Consider the following 21,441-nt stretch of genomic DNA (forward strand, 5'->3'; position numbering starts at 1 on the left):
TCTTTTTAGAGGAACTGACTTCATGTGGCAAACTCAAAGTCATTCCCTCCTTGGAACCTCTGTTCACTCGCAAGTTGGATGTTTTAGAAGTGATTGAGGGACGCAACGCTCGATTCGACTGCAAAGTCAGCGGGACGCCATCTCCTAAGGTCATCTGGAGTCACTTTGGTAGGACCATACTTTATGGTGCTGTCAGGATCTGTATTTGATGTGTAATTTATTTATTTTTTTTACATATTTACATTCATCTGTTCATCTTAATCATCTGTTGATATTGCTTTTGTGATGCTGTTCTGTCTCTGCTGTTAATTTTAGGTTTTATTACACACTTGAACCCGAATATAGTGACATATTGAACATATTCTCCTTTTTCTCTTCAGACCATCCACTCATAGAAAGCGAGGACATTCGTATTCTTCAGGAGGGCGGCCGACATTCTCTGATCATTTCTCATGTGACCAACGAAGATGAGGGATTCTACACCGTCACAGCCCGCAACCCTCACGGCGACGCAGAGAGCTCCGCTGAACTCTACATACAAGAACCAAGGCCAGCCATCTCCTCACAGATGTAAGCGTGTGTTATTTCTGCTCACGTGTGCTTCCTGAACTTTTCTACATTATGAACTACAGAATCCACTAAAACTTGTCTATAGTTCATTGTTATTTTTGCTTCCATCTTTCCTTTCCTTTAGGGCGAAACTTGAGAAGATGCCTTCCATCCCAGAAGAGCCGGAGGTCCCAGAGAATGAGGTGGAGCGTTTCACCATGCCGGACTTCATCAAACCCCTCTATGACCTGGATGTGATCGAGGGAAAGGAGGCTGTGCTCAAATGCAAAGTGGCAGGTTTGCCGTACCCGACCATCGTGTGGTTCCACAACGGCAAGAAGATCGAAAGCACAGAGGACAGAAAGATGACACAGTGTGAGTGTTTTAAAATGGAATACCGTCCAGGCCATCACTGTTACGCAGCTTTTAAAAAAACACAGCTGCACCATTTGAAATGTGTTCCTCTAATTTAGCATTTCTATTGAAAATCAAAGAAAAAAAATAATTAAGCTTAGACTAACTAGAATTAGAAGAGAACATGCACTCCACTTAATCACTGAAAATAACATTTGCACTTTTGTCATCTCCTTTCTCAAACCTGACGAATGCGACCTTTACAAAATAAATTAAAATTAGCTCTTTTTTTTATCTACTACCTCTTCTGTTGTGTAGACAAAACTACTTTGTCAAAGTTACAAAAAAATCTTTGTCATGGTTTAAAGAAAAAGCCCGACATAACTGATATGAGAATATGTGACACTATCAGAGCACCGCACGACTTCTACCTTATGTTGAGAGAGATCATCACTGGCAAGGGCATGGGGTCACGTTCAAGAACACTTGGTTGTTTTAAGCACTTAAATAAACCCCTGTGGTTTCACCTTCCATGATGACAGCAGTTTAATTTCTAATGCCTAACTAGCTCTGATACTCGTGTTGAATGAAGTAAGCAAAGTTGCAGAAAGATGCTCACATACCACTTCCTGTCCTGTTACCATCCCGTCTCTTTTCCTCTCTGCAGTCCGTGATGTCCACAGCCTCGTCATCCGCTCTGTGTGTCACGCTCACGGTGGGGTCTACAAGAGCGTCATCTCTAACAAAGTGGGCAAGGCCACCTGCTATGCTCATCTCTATGTCACAGGTGATTTTCTTTCTTGTTTTTTTTTTCACATGCCACTTGAGAGAAAACACATTTTGACTGCACAGGTGTGATGAACAACACACAACAGATCCATGGATTCTGTAACACTGCCATTCGTGGGTCTCTAACTCTGTCTCTGTGGTTTCCAGACATCCTTCCTGACCCTCCTGATGGGACTCCAGTGATAGAGTCCATCACTGGCAAAACCATTGCCTTAAGCTGGAAGAAACCAAGGAGGCTGGACCCTTCCATTGGTATGCAAGGATTTTTTTGTTCCCCAGATATAAATTATATTATTAAAGGTGTTATCGCTGATAATAATGCAAAGATATCTGACATAATGCATAAACAAAAGCCCCTTTCAGACATACACCCGACTGCAATTTAACATGTCAGTGTCATTGTTAAATAATTACCACTTTTCCATGTACGTGACAACAGCACTCTTCTGTATCAGCTTCAATATAGAACAAGTCTGAAATAAATGCCATTAGATTAATGTAAAGACTGCTGCTGTGCAAGGTGATAGACGTGAAGAGAAATAAAGAACGTACAACCCACGAAAGGTCGCTCTAATTAATTATACCAATCTTCTACCCTCAAGCGCAAAATCAACTTAATAAAACACCATGAACGAGCCAATTTTACAGCAATGAGGAGATTGTTTTTAGATTAGGCCAGTATATAAAGACTATTATCCCCTTACAGAGCAACAGGAGCAGATGAGGCTTTGAAAAACAAAAGATCCTCTTGCAGTAGCAAATTGATCAACAGCCTCTGCATGTGTTTTTAATATTCATGAACGTCCAGCAAATATATGAATATTTATGGGACTTAAAGGAGACACCCAACTTTACATCCTATTATTTGATGCTTGATTTCACTCTGAAGTAGCTTTAAACATTTAAAAACACACTGCAGCACCTCCTACGTTTGCTCAAACTCTAGACCAGATGATAAAAAAGGGTGTTTTTTTGGGAAATGTGAGCTACACATTTGTACTTTTGAGGATAGAAAACAATTGTTTTTTTGTGTTGTAGTGAAGTATTTTGCATCAAAATCCTTTCTTTCTATCAGATCCCAGCTCCCTGATGTATGCCATCCAACAACAAGCCCTCGGCTCCATCCAGTGGATCATCATAGCTTCTGGCCTGAAGGAAACCACCTACACCATCTCCACTCTCTCCAAAGGTGTGCGCTATGCTTTCAGGGTCCTGACCATCACCTCCAAGGCCTTCAGCAAGCCCTCAACTGCCACCGACCCGGTGCAGCTCCTGGACCGAGGTAGGTTTTCAGAGCATCTATTAACCCACCAGTATGCATTACAGGTTTATTAAATATTATCTGTTTGATGTTTCTTTAGGCCCTTACCTTCAGGAGGCTCCAGTGATTGTTGATAAGCCAGAAATTGTGTATGTGATGGAAAACCAGTCAGTCACAATCTCTGTTACTCTAAATCATGTCAACGCTTCAGTCATCTGGAAAAGGTATCTGTGTTCTGTTGGCAAGTTTCTGTCAATGTCAATTTAGTAGTTTTTAGAAAATAAATTGGTTGAGTTAAAGTATAACTGCACAAACACGCTATACTGGCATTTTGCTGTGATACTTTCTTCTTTTCAGTCTCGCTGAAGAAAAAATAGGTTTAGAAGCAACACTGAAGTTGCATTTGTAGTTTTCAACATTACATCAGTGTAATTAGCATGATTAATTAATTAGTGTGGTAAAGTCCCCACCGTCAAGGCCTGCTGCATCTCAATACAGAAATACAGTATGACAGTGCACACAAGCAGCTGTTTTATTCCAAGTGATTATCAAAGATTCCAGAGCAGTGAAAAGAACTCTTTTATTATGTCCTGACTCCCACTCACGCCAGAGCCAAATATGACCACTGACAGACTGTTGCCCTCCTACATATACGCGTATTGATCCTGGTTTAAAATACACTTCCCCCAGGAGAGGAGTGATCCTGGCCAGCAAGCCGGGCCTGTATGAGATGACAATGCCGGATGATGACCAACACACACTGAAGCTGCTAAAAGTGAAGAGTACTGACATTGGAGAAATGACGTTTGTGGCCTCCAACAAGTATGGCAACGACAGCTGCACCTTTAATGTGGAGATGGCAGGTAGGCAGTACATCTATCATGATAGCTATCTATAAATCCGTCCATCCATCTAAATGCAATCTGACTTTGTGCTGTGTCTTTGCAACTCAACAGCGCCACCAACATTTGAGACCATTATGGAGGACTTGGATGTTTGTTCTGGGGAGACCCCTCGCTTTGCTGTGGTTGTGGAGGGCAAACCTATTCCTGACATCCTCTGGTTCAAGGTTTTAATAACTTTTCCTGTGTAGTACAATCAACCTGTAGGCTTTTTAGACACATTTTTCATATTAGTTTTCAGCTGAGTGCAACCGTAAGTCAGGAATACAGTTGACTAAACTGGGAATTTACCTTAAACACATTTTGAAAGATTGTGTAATAACTCCAAGGAGAGATTGTAACGTACGGTATTTGCTTTCAGAATGACATCCTGCTGTCAGAGAGCAGTCATTACACATTTGTGTATGATGACAATGAATGTTCCCTGGTGGTGCTAAATGCTCGCCCCGAGGACTCCGGGGTGTACACCTGCACTGCTAGGAACTTAGCAGGCTCTGTATCCTGTAAAGCTGAACTCACCATTCATGAAGGTAAGAGGTCAATCTGTTAGACTGACAAAAAATATCTTGATTGCTGCGCCAACAATAGAAAGAACTCACATAAATAAGCACCCCAGCTTAAGTTTGGTGCCCTACGCCTAACCCTGATATACACCATGTGGACGGCAATGCAGATGAAAAAAAAAGTACTGATATGCCGTGCTTACAGGGCATGTTAAATTATCTTTGTGAAAATCAATACCCTGTGTTTACATGACGTGTTGACTCAAGCAAAGATAATGCTTCTGCGAAGAAAAAAAAAAAAAGCAACATGTAATAGGCTGTAATTGTGTCTGGCTTGCTCATAATGCAAACGCAACAGTCAGACTTGAGCCAGTATAGCCATATGTCGTTTTCTCACTTTCAAAGCTCTACCAATCTGTGTACAGATTGAATTAGCCTTGATGTCCTCACTTGTGCGTAGGCTATGGCATCAACTCTGATACAGCACAGGAGTATAAATCAAGCTTTACTTGTAGTCATTTGGAGTTGACGGTACAGTTTATTTGCTCTAATTAATACTTGCCGATTACTGCAGCTAAAAGTAAAGAGGATCCGATCGACGACGAGCAGGCTATTCGCAGAAAAATGCGCAGACTGACTGACTACTACGATATCCACAAGGAAATCGGAAGGTAAGCCCTTTTAAAGATCTTATAAATGCAACATGATCGGATACTACTCTCTGCACTGGAACCAGTTTTTAGTGAATGTCCAAAACAAGACTGTATTTCTTCATGTCTTCCAGCCTCGTTTTAATTTTACTTTAAATTATTCAGAATTTAAAAGATGGTGAACTAAGATTGGAATTATTCCTTCCTCATGATTTTTATTTATTTTTTTCTCCAGAGGGGCATTTTCCTATGTGAAACGTGTGACCAAGAAGGCCGGCAAAACGGAGTACGCTGCAAAGTTCATCTCCACAAGAGCCAAGAGGAAGGCGTCCGCTCTGAGGGAGATGAACCTGCTCTCCAAGCTGGACCACGAGAGACTCATTTTCTTTCATGATGCTTTCGAGAAGAAGAATGCCGTCATCATCATCACTGAACTGTATCCTTACAACATCACGTTTGACACAGAGCATGCAGTCTGCCTTGGGAAGCGAAAAGGAATGCAAATAAACTGTGTTACATTTCAAAGAAGATATCAATATTTAATATATCAAGTGAAACAAATCATTTACGTGTTGAATTTGTTGAACAATGCCCTGGAAGTAACAGAAAGAATATCCTTAATTAATCTATAAAGATGCCACGAGGAGCTGCTTGACAGATTCACAAGAAAATCCACAGTGATGGAGTCTGATGTAAGTCCTACGTTTCATGACTTCAAACATTTAAAAATGAATTTACTTTTAAAATTCATATAATTAATACATTTGGGACCTTCAGGTACGTTCATCTATAAGACAGCTGCTTGAGGGGGTGGACTACCTTCATCATCTAAACATCATACACCTGGACATCAAGGTAGAATGTCACACTTTCATGATCTTATTTTGGATTAAAAAAAGTTTGTATTAAAATCAATGTTAAACAAAACTGAAACTGTTTATTGTTGTTTTTTTTTGTTTTTTCACATTCTGCAAATGATAATGCAAAATATATTCTGATGTTAGAACATATCATTCTTTTATTAGCCTGAAAACATCCTCATGGCAGACCCCCATGGTGATCAAATCCGAATCTGTGATTTCGGCAACACGGTGGCGATCACACCCGATGAGGCTCAGTACTGCAAATATGGCACACCGGAGTTTGTTGCACCAGAAATTGTCAATCAGACCCCTGTGTCAAAAGCAACGGACATATGGTATCTAGAACGAACAACATATTTTTAACGTTTCTTTATTTGCGTTGTCTTCAAACCTCCTTTTTCTAACTCTTCTCTTTACTTTCCTAGGCCAGTTGGAGTTATAACGTACCTGTGGTGGGTAAAATTAGCATTATTGTTTATTTAATTCATTGTTAAATTTGTCTCACAATGCTAAATATCAGTGTCGGTTTTTGACGCATTCAGGACTATGTGTAGGTTGATTTTTTTTAATGAAACTATTTGTCTCTGTTGGCAGTCTGACAGGAGTTTCTCCATTTGCTGGGGAGAATGATCGCAGCTCTGTGCTGAACATCAGGAACTATAATGTGGCCTTTGAGGAGAGCATGTTTTCCGACCTTTGCCGAGAGGCTAAAGGTTTCATCATAAAGCTGCTGGTAGCTGACAGGCTGTGAGTAACACCACTGGATCCGTATTGGATTTGATCGTTTCATGTAAAATTATTGTATAAAACACATGTGTAATATTGATTGCAGCAACAGCCTCGGGACATTATTTATAAGTATACTGAAGGAAACAATTTCAGTCAGTTCTGATGTCTAACATTCTTACACTGTTTTGTGTTTCACAAAGCTTGACCCTAGATGTGTCTGAATGTGTCTAGCGTATAACTGAGTTGTTGCAATACTCGTTATATGAATGACTGTCCTCATTTAATATGTGTCAATAAACTTTACATACTTGGCAAAATGCACACAAATACAAACCACATCAATAATGAAATGAAATGAATGAAAAGTACTTTATCCCAGAAGGAAAATTCAATCTTGTAAAAGCTCACTTTTTTTTTTTTTTTTTTTTTACAACAACAATAATAATAATAATCATTCAGTCAGTCAATTGTCAGTCAGTCAGATTTGTTTTTTTTTAAAATAAAACCGAGGTGATTAGGTTTGTCCATTTAATGTCAATACCACTAACATTCAGAGGATTTAGATATATATATATAAATATTGAGATTTTTGAGTCATCTGTTAAATTTCCAGAATATGTTTAAACTAATGTCAAAGCTGTGTGGCCGTCATTACAGTCACAGCTGTGGCATTTTCTTTTAAGAGGTTGTTATAAATTGTTCTTCAACCTTTTTTTTCTCCCCCATTTGCCATTTTTAACTACTTCACTAACCGCTATATCAAAAAGCAAAGTCATGGTGGTGAATTTGTCTCAGTATTAGATGCTTCTTAGGTATGCTTCTGATCTGTATACTTCAGTTAATCTAATCCCAGTCTGAAATTCCCCTACAGTCTTCCTCTGGTGCTCGTCATCACATAAATAGCTGCTACGGCAGAGTTATGCAAAATAGTGAAACACTTGTAGAAAAATGGAAAACTGAAATATCCCACCTTTTTCTTTTAGGAGACCTGATACACAGGAATGTCTCAGACACCCTTGGTTCAAGGTAAGACAAAGCCACTGGCATGTAATGCAATTGTGTAATTCATCCATAACTTCTTTATAGTGAGTTCCACTTGACAATGCTAAGTCCTATTCCCTATTTTTTGTCTTGCTCTAATGCATTAGACACTTAGCAAGGGGAAGGCCATCAGTACGGAGGCCTTAAAGAAGTTTGTGTCTCGCAGAAAATGGCAGGTGAGGGATGTCTGGCTTTTTACAGTTTTCTATCTTGCACTATGTGCATAATGCATTTTAAATTGTCACACTGCGGTGCTTAATGTGTCACATTTCCACTTTTTCAGCGTTCTCTTATCAACTATAAATCTAAAATGGTCATGAGATCCATACCTGAGTTGCTGAATGATTCCTCCAGCCATATCTCTATCGCAGTCCCCAGGCACCTTAAAGAGGGTTCACCTGTGCCATCATCATCCTCTGATTCTGATGAAGACATTGATGAACTTCCATTTATCCCAATGCCACTTAACATGGAATTCTCTGGATCAAGGATGTCTTTGAATGACCTTCAGACCAATGAGCAGGAAGCAGGGAAGCAGAATGGAACAAACAAATGGTCTGGATCTCCTGTTCAAGCCCAAGAGGCAATGGAGTGTGACCCAAAAGAAACGGACAAGGAAGGAGTTGAAGCAGCTGGCAAAAGCCGCCAAAGGAAAAGATCATCACAAGACAATGACAAGGGTTCCTCAGATGAAGAACCACCTGCTGATCTGCCCCAGAAGTCAGAACTGACTAGAAAACCATTGAGAAGGGGGTCCAGCATGGAATCTGACAAACCAGAGGGTGGACGACGAAGGGGAGAGCTAAGACGGGGCGGGTCAGCTGACAGTGCGTTGCTACTCCGGATTACACCTGAGGAAGGAGCTGTCGAGGGAAACCAGGAGGATGGCAGGAGAGTTCTAAAGAAAGCTGTCTCTATGGAACTTCCAAGGAGGAGCACCAGTCCAGGAACTGCTAAGATGAGTCAAGAAGATTATGCTCTCAAACTGGAGCTGATGAGACAGCGACTACTTCGTGGTGGCTCTGTGGACAACAAGATGAGTGGACTGAGAGGACCTCTGTTGGAAACATTAGGGATGGGAGATGAAAATCGTGCAATATCCTCCTCAGATCGTTACTCTCGTACCAATCGTCTCGGCCCACCTCCACTTACTAGAGCTGCATCTAGTGATTTCCCAAGGGATGAAGTTCCCAAACCTAAAGTTTTGCGCAAAAGCACCTCTTTCAGCCAGGGGGATTCAGAACCTATAGCTTTACACCGCCGGTCAGGAGCTCCTCTGGAGATTCCTTTGGCACAGGTAGAAGAGAGAAGGCTCAAGGAGGCCATATCTATGTCGTCTCTAACAGAGCAAACTAAGTTTGACTCCCGCCCAGTGACTCCGAGGGAACCTTCACCAAAACCGCCAACCCCAGAGTCTGTTATGCAGGAGAGCCCCACCAAAACAGAGAGTGTAGAATCATTAATGGAGAAGGAGACAAGGCCCGATGATACTATAAATGAAAAGATGGATGGACTCACTACAGATAGTAACTTTGATGAGAGATCCAGCACAAGTGGTTTCTCAGAGAAGGACATGAGTATTTCAGAAGAACCAATGATTGAATCAGAGTCTATGGGCCAGAGAATTCCTACACCTCCTCTTGTGGTCCAAAGCTCTAAACTAGAAGAGAAAATGGAAGAGGATGAAGAGGGAGAAAAGGAGCAAGAAGAAAAAGAGTTTATTAAAGAAGAAGAAAGAGTTGACAGTGTTGATGAGTCAAATAAAGAAAATATAGAAGTTAGTTTTGAACATGTAGAAGAGGAAGTAAATGTGCCTGTGAAATCTTCTGAGATGACCATATCCACAAGCTCAGTTATGGTGAGGCCAACACAAGAATATCCCCCTACCCAAGGAAGTGTTGTCTCAACGTATGTAACACCCTCACCTGCATCCCGAGTTGTTCTTCCTGATGGAAGAACTTCAGCATATGCCAGTATTATGCAGACCATCATGGTCCCTGCACTTCAGCCTCTTAGTGACCCACCCTTGGGCCCCTCCACACCTGTTGTTGTTCCAGCCACTTCATCGTCCTTAGTGTCAGCTGGAGCATCTTCCCCAGCAGGCTTATCCCCTGATTTTCCTGGTCCATCAAAGCCAGTCACTGTATCAACCACAGAGCACCCTGCTGTATACTCTAGGGTAGCATCACCAGAAATGATGACAAAAGAACCCAGTCCACCAAAGGATGTCACACATTCCTCATCACAGCAAGAGCTCTCAGCAGGAGCTGACTTTGAGGACATTTCCTCTGAAGAGGTCTTTGAAGCCCGCTTCAAAAAACGTGAATCTTCTCTCTCAAGAAGTCTAAAATTTCTGTCAAGGTCAAACAAAGATGATAGACCACAAGTTGTTTCATCAGACGCTGCAGAGACAGGTGAAGAGATGTACAGACCAAGGCCAACTGGTGCACCTTTGGAATTTGCACCAAGGAGACTCGAGGAGAAGTCAAAATCAGTCCAGGACCTGCGTGAAGCTCAAAAGGACCAAGGCTTTATGAGAAGGCTCTCTATGCGGTTGAAGAGAACTCCTTCAGCAGAGCGCAAGGACGAAGCAACGAAAGAAGAAGATTCAGGTGCTTCAAGACATAGGCTTTCTTGGACTCTTGGCAGAAGAGGGTCTCAGGAGAAGAAAGATGTAGAGATGGCGAGAATGGATGGCGGAGGTGATAAATTGGGGGAACAGGATGAAAAGGAGCTTAAGAAACCTAATGAATCACCGGTGTTGGCAATGCGCAGGAAGATTGAATCAACAGTGGCTGGGATCTCCACAAGAATTCGCAGCTACTCAGAGGAAAGGAGAGCATCAGAAGAAAAAGACACAAAGAGGACACCCATTCTTTCCATGCTTCGTCGTTCGACATCAGAGAGCCGTGCTATGAAGGTTATCAATGTTCCTCAGAACCAGCTGTCAACTCAGGCCAGTAATGGCGCCTCATCAGAGTCTTTAGACTCTATGTCCAGCCTTAAATCAGATAAGGGTAAGGGTTAATTCCCTTTCTTGACTGTATATTTGACCTGAGAACTATCAGTTACATGTTCCTGAAGGCGAGATGATTTATGGAGCTGTTGTTTTTCATTCTGTGAAGGTGCGGAGGGTGAGCGCAGGTCCCGCTGGGATCGATGGGGCCTGACCAGAGGAAAGCGAGACAAGACGGTGTCACAGCCTGACATACCATCAGCCATCTCTAGAGAGAACAGTTCCTTACGTTCACGCCAGTACTCCAGGCTGGCATCTGGTAAGTCGTACAAGAGTGTGCAACCAAAGAACAGTGCCGCTCATCTGGTTCTGTTGCTGCTTTTCAGAATGCAGTAGCCGAGCAACCAGTGGAGATTCTAGGAAGGGATTCCTAGACATAGTCACCAATTGTAACAGTCTGAGGATTTTACATGGTCTTTTCTTGGATTAGGCAAACTAGGTATGAAGTGTTAATTGGCAAGATTCAGAGGGGAGCAGAGTAGGCTAACTCCTGCTGTCAGTCTTTTTGCTAATCAGCTGCTGCTTGTTGTTTCATATTCAATTGTATTTTAATTGCATTTTATTCATATGATCGTAGGTCATAGGTATGACAGTGATCTTGATCATCTTCTCTAACTGTCAGCAAGAAAGTATATTTCAGAAATGTCAAACTATTGTTTTAAGTTATCTTTCTTCAACAGACTGAACAATAAAACTACAACATTTCCTGCTATTGTGAATGCCTTAACTATCACTGCTTACAGTAAATGATATATTTTAGGGTCACCTACCATAATACTGACATAACACTGATTGGTGTGACTTAACCGGTTTTATGTCTCTGTCTCCCAGATTTCCCTCCAGTATTCCACATTAAACTGAGAGATCATGTTTTGCTGGAGGGGGATCCAGTGACTCTCAGCTGTCTGCCAGCAGGAAGCCCCCACCCACACATCGCCTGGGTGAAAGGTAAGGATGTCGAATGTAAACAAAGCAGTATTAGCAACTGAGGGTATCACGGACGGATAATCAGAAACACTTTACTTGCTACTTACAGTAATTTACATAAATGTTTTTGGTCAGTGAGTGCAGAGACATGTTTTGCATATTATACATATTAACATACGGTGTCATGATTTGTATGTAGTGCAAATAAATTCAGCTGAAGATAATACAAAAAACTGAGATTCCTTATTACTGCAGAAACAGTTTAAACCCACAGTCATGTGTCTATATTCTAATCTTTTTGGTGTTGATCCTCTAACATGTAAATCTAAAACATAAATCATCATATTTACATATAACAAAAATAATAACAAGAAAGTGAATGCACATATGCTTTCTCAGATAAGAAGCCCCTGGACATTGATGCCAGGATGAATATGATCGCCTGTCCTGATGGCCGGCAGCTGCTGATGATCATGCAGACCACTAAAAAGGATGCAGGCGTCTACGAATGTGTTGCTACAAACCCGCTGGCCTCTGTGTCCAGCTCCTGCACAATATCCCTTGCTCGTAAGAATCGAGACATTGTTTTCATCAAAGCATATTAGTTATATATGAAGTATATACTGTACATAAACATGCTGTATATTCTATACGAGGTGGGTTACTGATTAGATAAAGCAGTTTTATAAAGTAGTAATACCATTGTCTTTGTTTTACAGGCTTGCCCAATCGTCCTGGGACCCCTGAGATTCCTCAGAAGTATAACAATACAGCATTGGTGGTGTGGAGGCCCTCAGATACCATGGCCCCTTGCACATACTCTCTGGAGAGGAGAGCAGAGGGTCTGTGTTTACAATGATTAGCTGTTAATTTCTTATTTTATCCCAAATAGTAATGTCAAATAGCCAAATGCTTTTTAATTTTTTTGTTTGTTTGTTTTAGCTTGGTGTTGCTATTTTTTACTTAAATAAATGATTCAAATACTTTTTCCACCACTGTTTCCAGGTGAGACCAACTGGCTGATTGTGGCCACTGGTGTGGCAGACTGCTATTATAATGTAACTGACTTGCCAGCTGGGGGCTCCTTCAGGTTCAGGGTGGCGTGTGTGAACAAAGCTGGCCAGGGCCCATACAGCAACCTCTCAGAAACCGTGAGCTTGGATGCCTCAGGTAGGTACTGTCTAAAAAAAATCAAGACAGATTTGAATTTATTTCATATGAGGCCATCAAATATACATTAAATAGAACTGTATGTGCTGTGTATAGTATACGACAAATTTGCAGATATTGAAAGGATTCAATTTGTGTAGTTGTTCATCTTAGGCTGTTATGTTTATATGTGTGTGATATTTTTGTCTGGTGATAATGAGGTGAAAACAACATCACCGTGCTGCATATTGTATTAATTGAATCAAGTTTTTGATGAGCATCCTGCCTCTCATTGTCCTCCATTAGAACCAGCTAAATCCAGTGCTACTGTAGTGGTCAAGACTGTTCCTTCAACTACACCTCCTCCCCCTGTGGTAATGATGTCATCCATGAAAGTGCCTCCCATTAAACCAGCTCCTGCTAAATCCACAACTGTGTCAATTGCCCCGCCTGCTGCTCCCTCAGCTTCAGCTCCTGCTCCATCTATGGCTAAATCTGCCTCTCCAGTAACCATCAAGCCTGCTGTGCAGGTTGATTCCAGCCATCCTGCTGTTACTCTCCCAGTTACTACATCCTCCGCTGAACAAGCTCCTGCTCAGACCACCACAGCTGTCCAATCCACGCCAGCAAAAGCCAAGACCACTCTGAGCATCAGTGTAAGCAAGCCCCAAACAAAGCTGACGCCTCCGCCTGTTGTTCCACCTAAACCTCAGAGTCCTGCACACACAGTCCCCCCTAAAACTACCACTCCTCCTTCTTCTGTACCGACATCTGCACCTGCCATCGGGAAACCTATTTCATCTGTACCGATGTACGTGCCAGCTGCGACCGCTCGTGTTACTCCGCCTTCTCAACCTCCTTCCACCCCGACAACTACCACCCCCTCAGTCACTCCTGTAACCATTTCCCCACCTGTGGTGGTGGTACAGAGCCTGACACCAGTGCTGCAGGCAGGGGACAGCCGCAGTACCCCATCTGGACGGGTCACCCCGTCAGGACGGGCCACACCTTCAGGACGCAGGACGCCATTGGGCAAACCTGGAGATGGATCTTTGCGCCAGGGAGTTCCACAGAAACCTTATACATTCATGGATGAGAAAGCAAGGTAATGATTACTGGTGGAACAAGACTCTAATGTACAAGTCAGTCAAACAAAAATAACTGAAATGTGAAGTTGCCAATGGCATAGCTTGAAAACAAGATAATACATTCACCATGTTAAAATAATCTGGTACTCTTAGAGAACATGGTGCAGCTAGAAATAAAGAAAGCCAATGTCCGGATCTACTGAATACAACTTTTAAACAAAAAACTAAATAGTATATGTTCAGCTGAGATCTTCTGAGGAATAAAATATGTTTAAATGTTGCACATTCAGTCACAGTATTAGTGGTGCTACTGTGGCATGTTTCCATTTAGATTTTTTTGACCAGACATAAAAATATCAGGGATGTCAGAGATGGTATTGGTAGCTATATTTTTATAAAGCATTGTCTGTGCTGTTGCCTGCTGAATTTATGGTATATCTTTATGACACAGGGGCCGGTTTGGTGTGATCCGTGAGTGTCGGGAGAACGCCACGGGCAACCTCTTCATGGCTAAGATTGTTCCATACGAGGCCGACAGCAAGCAGGCAGTGCTGCAGGAATACGACATCCTCAAGTCCCTTCATCATGACAGGATCATGGCTCTGCATGAAGCTTATGTCACACCACGCTACCTGGTGCTCATCTCTGAGTACTGCAGTGGGAAGGAGCTGCTCTACAGTCTCATAGACAGGTGAAGCTGTACTTGTAGTGAAAAGCTGGTGGGAATTTGCACAGTACATATACAAGTTATTTTTAAATATATCCATAAATTATCATCTTAAAATATTCTACTTGGAGTGGTTTAACAAGCTGCTTTCTGCTGTTTTTCAGGTTCCGTTACTCAGAGGATGACGTGGTGACCTACATCGTGCAGATCCTCCAGGGTCTGGACTACCTCCACACTCGACGTATCCTCCACCTGGACATCAAGCCGGAGAATGTCATTGTCACCTACATGAACATCATCAAGATCATTGACTTTGGCAGTGCTCAGACATACAACCCTCTCTTCCTCAAGCAATTTAGCCCTCCTATTGGAACACTGGATTATATGTGTAAGAGTTTTGTTTTTCAAAGTTCACTTGGAATCTAAAATCAAAGCTGCTGCAACGAACATTTTCACTTTTTACTTACAAAATGATGGCACGTAATACAAAAAGGTGTCACTTGTTGTTGTGAATGTGCCAAAATGTGACAGCCAAAGATAGTGACCAGTAAATATAGTCGAGCATTAAGAGCCAAATCATTTCCACAGTAGCTGATGGAGACCACAACAGAGCTAGAGGAAGAGGCAGTATTGATCTTAGATTTACCAGGTCGCCATAAGCTCAGTGCTAAATGAATGCTAACGCCGTTCTGTATCAGTTGGAAGTGTAAGTACACACGTGCCAACTTCATAAGGAATGTATTTTATTACAAGTTGTGATCACAAAATTTCAAGACTGCACCTACAAAAAAGTAGAAACTGTATCTGATATAAATTTGGTTGCTATCTAATTTAAAACAGTCTTCTTGTTTAGCGATACTGTTCCCAGTGCTCCTGCCATGTTTGAAACGCTCCTTCCCGTTCTGACCACTTGCATGCCCCCATTTGCGGTTTCACTATGAAATTCAAACTTGCAGAGAGAATTAACATCAAATTCTGCTTCAATCTGACCCAACCATTGTGTCAACGGGTCAGTTTGACTCAGAGACCAAACAGCAGAGGAAGAGCCCCAGATCTTCAATACTGGAGTAAAGCAGTGGTTAGCAGTGCAACCAACCTAGTCGTCGTATTGTTTAACATTCACCAGGTTGTGCATCGTAAACTGGTCCGCCTGTGTCTATTGTAACGCACCTGTAACATTCAGCACAAACAGCCTAAACTGTGGCATGCGCCATCATGCCAATGTCCAACCTCTCAGCGTGTTTTGGCCGCACCATCGTGACAGTCGTCGCTCTCCACGCTTTACTCGCCAGCTTTGGCTTGCTATGACTTAATCCACTTGTCCAAAATGAATTCAAATTGAAGGGTGGCAGTTTTTGACACAGTGGAGGACATCCAGGTGGTGCTTGACGTGCTTACCGAACACAAGTTCCAGGGTGCGTTCCAAACATAGCAGTAGCAGTGGGAGCTGTGTTTTAGAGCACAAGGAGGCTACTTCAAAAGAGATATCAGCCAAATTTAAATCAGGAACGAGTTTTTTTTTCTTTCTTTCTTTTTGTGAGTGCAGTCTTGATACTTCTTGATCGTACTCAGTCAAGCTTGTGGCATGTACTCGTGTGGCCAAAGACACATCAGTTATGACAACTAACTCATGTACTGATCATATTGTTTGGTCAACAAGTCATTTATATGAAGACTCAGAGCATTCATTCACACATACCGCACAACCTCAGCCTTTACTGCAAGTTATTCTGCACTTTATTCCAGTAGTAAGGTTCACATTGAATATAAATGTGTTTGGTTGCTGTAATAAATAACTAATGATGTCAAGGTCAGGCACCTAAAGAATAACAACTGCAGAATTCACCTCTTTATACGATATAAATATTACAGTATTTTTATGCACTGGCGATATAGGAGTATTGTCTAATCTTAACTGTGGAAAAGAATCGAGTACAAATGACAGATCTTGCTGATTGCGATAGTTTGTTCAATTATTCTGTTAATACCGACCTTCATTAATTAGTGTTTTTGAAGAGGTTTATGTAACTGTGTTCTCGGTGGGCGTGCACCAGCTATAAAAACAAAAGAGAATTGGAAACTCAGACCGTGCATTCACACATATTTAGCTCATGTAAATGCACAAACACACATGCCACATCAAAAGTCATGAACCGCTACGAAGTCTACTTGCAGATAACAAAGGCTGCGCATTTTTCCTTTCTTCTCCTCGTAGCACCAGAGATGTTGAAAGGGGATGTTGTTGGCCCTCCAGCTGACATCTGGAGCGTGGGCGTACTGACTTTCATCATGTGAGTACTGTTTTCACAGCTTCCACCCAGCAAGTCCTCTTTAAATAGAAATGTTTTGTGTGTGTGTGTTCGGGCACATGATTGAAAGTGGCCTTCTGCATTTGTATGTTTGAGTTTTTATATATGCTATACATGATGTGGACGTCTTGCTTTTCCTGTAATACTGATGTAATATTACACTTACTCTAAAGCAGCTTTAAGTGTGCGTTGTTGATACGTTTTGGGGGCATCTACGCTGTTTTGTTCGTGTCACAACTTCCCTCTGATTTTCCAGGTTGAGCGGCAGGTCACCTTTCATGGAAAACGATCCCCAGGAGACTGAAGCCAGGATCCAGGCGGCAAAGTTTGACCTCTCTAAACTCTACCAGAATGTGTCCCAAAGTGCCTCTCTGTTTCTCAAAAAGATTCTCTGTAGCTACCCTTGGTAAGCTGAAGATCTGTCCTACCTCATACCATCTGCCATTAAGTTTAGAGTTAGATAAACTGTTCACTTGATACAAACCTATCAGTTAATTTATTATTCATTTAGAAGGATCTCCTCTTTTTTACAAAATACTGGACGAGGCACATATTTAAAAGTCTTCCATGTCATTCCCAACAGGGCCCGTCCATCCATCAAGGACTGCTTCAGTAACTCCTGGCTTCAAGATGCCTACCTGATGCGCCTTCGGAGGCAAACTCTAACCTTTACAACAACCCGTCTCAAGGAATTCTTGGCCGACCAGCAGCGTAGGCGAGAGGAGGTGGCCACCAAGCACAAAGTTCTCCTGCGGTCCTACCAGAGCTCGCCGCAAACCCCCACCAGCCCCGTCACGTTAACTGTGCCAACGTCGCCCACCACACCTGTCACACAGTGAAAACAGGCTTCCAAACACCGGTTGGCAGGACTTTTCGGGGCAAAAGGGGGGGGGGAGGGGAAACGAACATCCTCAGAGCGAGACCAGACTTTGGGCCACTAGGTGGGGTGGTCCCTTCAGGTCTGAGTTGTTGAACTCGGTCAGAAGAACAGAAACTCTTGAAACCAGCAGTGGCTGAGATCTACATAGACATCATGTCCTTTTCTTTTGTGGTTCTGAAAGAGAATCTAAAAAAAAACAAACATGCTTTTATGCATAAGGGAACTCTTACAAAGCTGCAAGAGCGTGACTGCATTTTATATAGTGAGCCTTGTTCATACAAGGCCAGAAGGTGTCTTCAAGTTAGTACCTCAAGGTTTGTAACTTTGCATACATTTTGGATTAACTGCATCCTTTCTCACTGTTACCTCCACGCTGATGAGAGAGGAAACACAAACACAGTGTCGCAACCATGAAAGGCCTGAAGCTGCAGAATATTCATGTCAAATTTGGTTTAAGAGACGTAGAATTAATAAGTTAATTAAATACCAAAATATAGCACAACTTCACAACAAGAAGTACTCTACACAACTCCTTGTCATCAGAACACCTCTACTGTCTCAGCCTCATATTCAGTTTTATATATTCCTGACCAGCTAAACGACCAGAATTTCATTCTGTGTCCTTGATTAACAGAAACCTTGAACGGTAACTACTGCTCTTCATAAACTCATAAACTTAATCCATCTTTTACTAAAGTAGTGACTTTGTGCTACGTGAGTTTTTATACTGCTGTAGCACCTCAGTGATTGTCAAGATTGTAGCAGTTCCAGAGAGGACTTTTGTTTTGATTGTTTTTTAGCTATTGAGTTCAGAAGAAACACCGGCGGCTTCTCTACAAGGGCTATTAGAATAGAACAATTTGAATCTGTGCATTTTTCCCTTGTGCTATTAGAAAGGGTTGGAAATGATTCTGTCGTCCTCAAAAGCAGAATTTATTTTTGAAATTCGTTAATAGTCATCTTCGAGCTTCCAATCAAAACTTTTTGTTTTTTTTTTCTCCCAGTGATAAAGTGGACGGCATGATTGTGTCCCTGCAGGGCTCCCAGGCGCCGGTTCCTTCAGCACAGATAAGCTAGAAACCTGCCCATTGGCTCCACTTCAACTAAACTCTTCCTCTCAGACCAGTATGAGATTATTCAGAGATATTTATTTATTTATTCATCTTTGAGGTTTATAAAAAAGGAAACAGGTTTACAAGTTTTCACAGTAGATCCGTGGCCCTGCATGCAGAAGTTTACCTGTTAAATGGAGCTTTATTCAGGGGATTAGTGGTAAACTGAATCACTTTACAAACCCACCGGGGATGTCGGGGTGCCTCTAAGTGCCGTTAAAGAGTATCGTCAGCATAAAACTAGCTGAGGAAGCATGTTGATGAAGACACTGCTGAGGGTCGTGTCCTAGCTGTCATTTTCAATTACTATCAGCTACTGCTTTGAAAAGGGGGGGATGCTTAAATGACAGAAATTTGTATAAATTAAGAGTAATTACACTTAAAATTGTTAGAACTAGCATTAGATTTCAAAAAAGTAGTTTATTCCCCACAGTTAAGTGCCATATGCCTGTTTGGTTTCTAAGCCGTATAAGGTATCTAGACACAGCCATCCAAACAAGTTTCCTGCATTTAATAATAAATGTTAAAATCTAAGACAATCCATACAGCTCTAGGAAACACTTCTTACTCTGTTTACTATATATTTAGATACATAAATAAAACGCCATAATAAAGGTCAGGTCCTTGCTCACCATGAAGGGAATGTAAATGAGAAGATGCATGACTCCTTCACTGTTAAAATACCGACTATCTGAGAAGGGTCCAACTGCAGACCTCCCTCCTGAGCTTCCTGATCTGTGAGCCAGTAGGGTTCCAGGAGAACGAGTAGTCGTCCGTCGTACGAAGCAGACTACGCAAACTTTGGTTTATTTCACCTCAGCAATCCGCCGAAATCTGAACAAATCTGAGATGAGAAATAATCACAGTCTTCACCCGCGTTAGATCCACAAGGCCAAATTAAAAAGCTTGTTCTGGGTTTTGTTTGGGAACTTTCTTGGCCTTGCTTCAGGCTTGTGGGGAAGAACAAAGTGAAACAACCAGTGACGTCAGTTGAATAGGTGTTTTAATGATATTAATAAAATCTGACCATACCCAGCCACACTGAAATTAGTATTTTTAAAAATCTGCTCGGTTTTACATGAGTGGAGAGACAATTATCAATGTAATGGCAGAAGTTTCAAATATTATCCCATGTAGTTTGGACTGATTGGAAAGTGACTCAAACATATTTAAATAATATTATTAGAAACGCTTTGTATGTTAGTGCGCATTACAAATTATTTTAACATCTAGTGTACATCCTCCAACCAGCAGGGGGCGATAACACCTGCATGAGAGAGGTCTGGGGTGCTGCAGTTGGACCGTCTTGTAACTTCCCCTAATATTTGTTTTGACATCTGTCCTCTGCTATACTGAAGCGTCTACTCCACTACATTCAACAAATTTGTAATTATAAATCAGTGACACTCTGATGGTAAAGAAATGGCTGTAGGGTTTTACGTACCTTTTGTGTATATTTCTTTCCCTTTAACTGGTAAATACAGTTTTCAGACCAGCATGTGAAACGTTTTTTGATGCTGTTGCTGCCACGTGCGTCGATATCAAGCACACATTTGCACACGCACCTCACACTCACAGCATAATGACAGTTTGGATTAAAGTAATATTCAGCAGACCGGAGGAGTCACAAATAGACACAGATGAGTTTTTTTTTCGGTTGATTTGAAGCTGCATCATACATCAGATCTAGAGTTGTTTTGATATGTGTATTGACTTAACAGAGGTTGTTGGTAATTCTATGAAATTATTTTAGTAGTTCTATATATTCAGATGCTATCGCTAGATAAATACTGCCCTTTTTCTGCAGCTCTTTGTCTTTTTTTTTTCTTTTTTGTTGGCTCAGTTATTTTCCTATGCAGAGTAGAAGTGAACTAGTCGCAGAAGGAGTTGTTTTAAACCGGAATGAAAACGTGCAAGATCAGCATGACGATGCAGCGTTGCATTAAATTCTACACGTCTGTGCAATATGTTCTTCAATCATACAAAATGAAATGGTAACTGTTTGTAAGCAGACACACATGGGTTTTGAAAAAAAAGATGTCGAACGCTCCACATTTTGTATTAAAATCCTATGCCGTACTTCGTGGAATGTGTTGCAGTGCCTCGTGATGGATATTAGACCCACAGAGAAAATAGTTTTGTTCAACGAATGACTAGTTCTTCATTTGGATTCTATGAATGTGACTGCTTCGTGTGCGTGTGTGTGTGTTTCGCAAATTGTTTATTTATTGGGTGACTGTGTTTGTTACGGCTTCCGCTTTTTATTTGTGAAATTTCTGAATCTGGCATGGAACCGGCATGACAGGTGTTAAGGTTATGAACAATAAAGGAAATATGACAAAACATGTGGATGCGACGAGCGATTTGTCGGATGGGAAACTACGACTATGACGGGCAGGGGCAGGACACTGTAGTAAACTTCACCATTAACTGTTCTTAGAATTGGTGCAGACATTACAACTGACAATTATTGGTGCTTTTATAGACTGCACTCCCTCTGCGTGACCCTGAAGACCAGCAATTATGTGCTTATTCTCACTGGGGATGACTCATGTTTAAGCATACTCCTTCTACTATACAAACAACAACTAAACCATTAACTGCTCCACAGATTCTCGAGAGTATTTCATGTGGATTCTACATAAGGACGGG

General features: G+C 41.6%; 1 protein-coding gene across 2 annotated transcripts in view; it reads left to right on the forward strand.

Annotated features, from left to right (window-relative positions):
- Window positions 1-21,134, forward strand: part of spegb (striated muscle enriched protein kinase b) — a 37,920-nt gene extending 16,786 nt beyond the window's left edge. Inside the window, exons 11-42 of one of the 2 annotated variants that reach the window (XR_520336.1) lie at window positions 10-168; window positions 381-570; window positions 695-924; window positions 1,571-1,690; window positions 1,840-1,944; window positions 2,768-2,974; window positions 3,054-3,177; window positions 3,644-3,816; window positions 3,910-4,022; window positions 4,217-4,385; window positions 4,933-5,029; window positions 5,244-5,444; window positions 5,643-5,700; window positions 5,786-5,863; window positions 6,034-6,206; window positions 6,297-6,323; window positions 6,466-6,618; window positions 7,584-7,626; window positions 7,749-7,817; window positions 7,925-10,658; window positions 10,767-10,916; window positions 11,489-11,605; window positions 11,984-12,151; window positions 12,304-12,426; window positions 12,590-12,754; window positions 13,040-13,838; window positions 14,273-14,512; window positions 14,653-14,876; window positions 16,704-16,779; window positions 17,054-17,203; window positions 17,381-19,882; window positions 19,913-21,134. Coding sequence is in view for 1 of the 2 variants with exons in the window: in XM_008285552.1 (XP_008283774.1) it covers window positions 10-168; window positions 381-570; window positions 695-924; window positions 1,571-1,690; window positions 1,840-1,944; window positions 2,768-2,974; window positions 3,054-3,177; window positions 3,644-3,816; window positions 3,910-4,022; window positions 4,217-4,385; window positions 4,933-5,029; window positions 5,244-5,444; window positions 5,643-5,700; window positions 5,786-5,863; window positions 6,034-6,206; window positions 6,297-6,323; window positions 6,466-6,618; window positions 7,584-7,626; window positions 7,749-7,817; window positions 7,925-10,658; window positions 10,767-10,916; window positions 11,489-11,605; window positions 11,984-12,151; window positions 12,304-12,426; window positions 12,590-12,754; window positions 13,040-13,838; window positions 14,273-14,512; window positions 14,653-14,876; window positions 16,704-16,779; window positions 17,054-17,203; window positions 17,381-17,636 (7,691 nt within the window). In the remaining variant the exon portion in view is untranslated. Of the gene's footprint in view, window positions 1-9; window positions 169-380; window positions 571-694; window positions 925-1,570; window positions 1,691-1,839; window positions 1,945-2,767; window positions 2,975-3,053; window positions 3,178-3,643; window positions 3,817-3,909; window positions 4,023-4,216; window positions 4,386-4,932; window positions 5,030-5,243; window positions 5,445-5,642; window positions 5,701-5,785; window positions 5,864-6,033; window positions 6,207-6,296; window positions 6,324-6,465; window positions 6,619-7,583; window positions 7,627-7,748; window positions 7,818-7,924; window positions 10,659-10,766; window positions 10,917-11,488; window positions 11,606-11,983; window positions 12,152-12,303; window positions 12,427-12,589; window positions 12,755-13,039; window positions 13,839-14,272; window positions 14,513-14,652; window positions 14,877-16,703; window positions 16,780-17,053; window positions 17,204-17,380 lie in introns of both variants that reach the window. The other variant, XM_008285552.1, reaches the window with a different exon arrangement.
- Window positions 21,135-21,441: the final 307 nt, after the last annotated feature.

This window comes from Stegastes partitus, unplaced genomic scaffold (genome assembly GCF_000690725.1).
Source record: "Stegastes partitus isolate 25-593 unplaced genomic scaffold, Stegastes_partitus-1.0.2 Scaffold408, whole genome shotgun sequence".
Taxonomy (NCBI): domain Eukaryota; kingdom Metazoa; phylum Chordata; class Actinopteri; family Pomacentridae; genus Stegastes; species Stegastes partitus.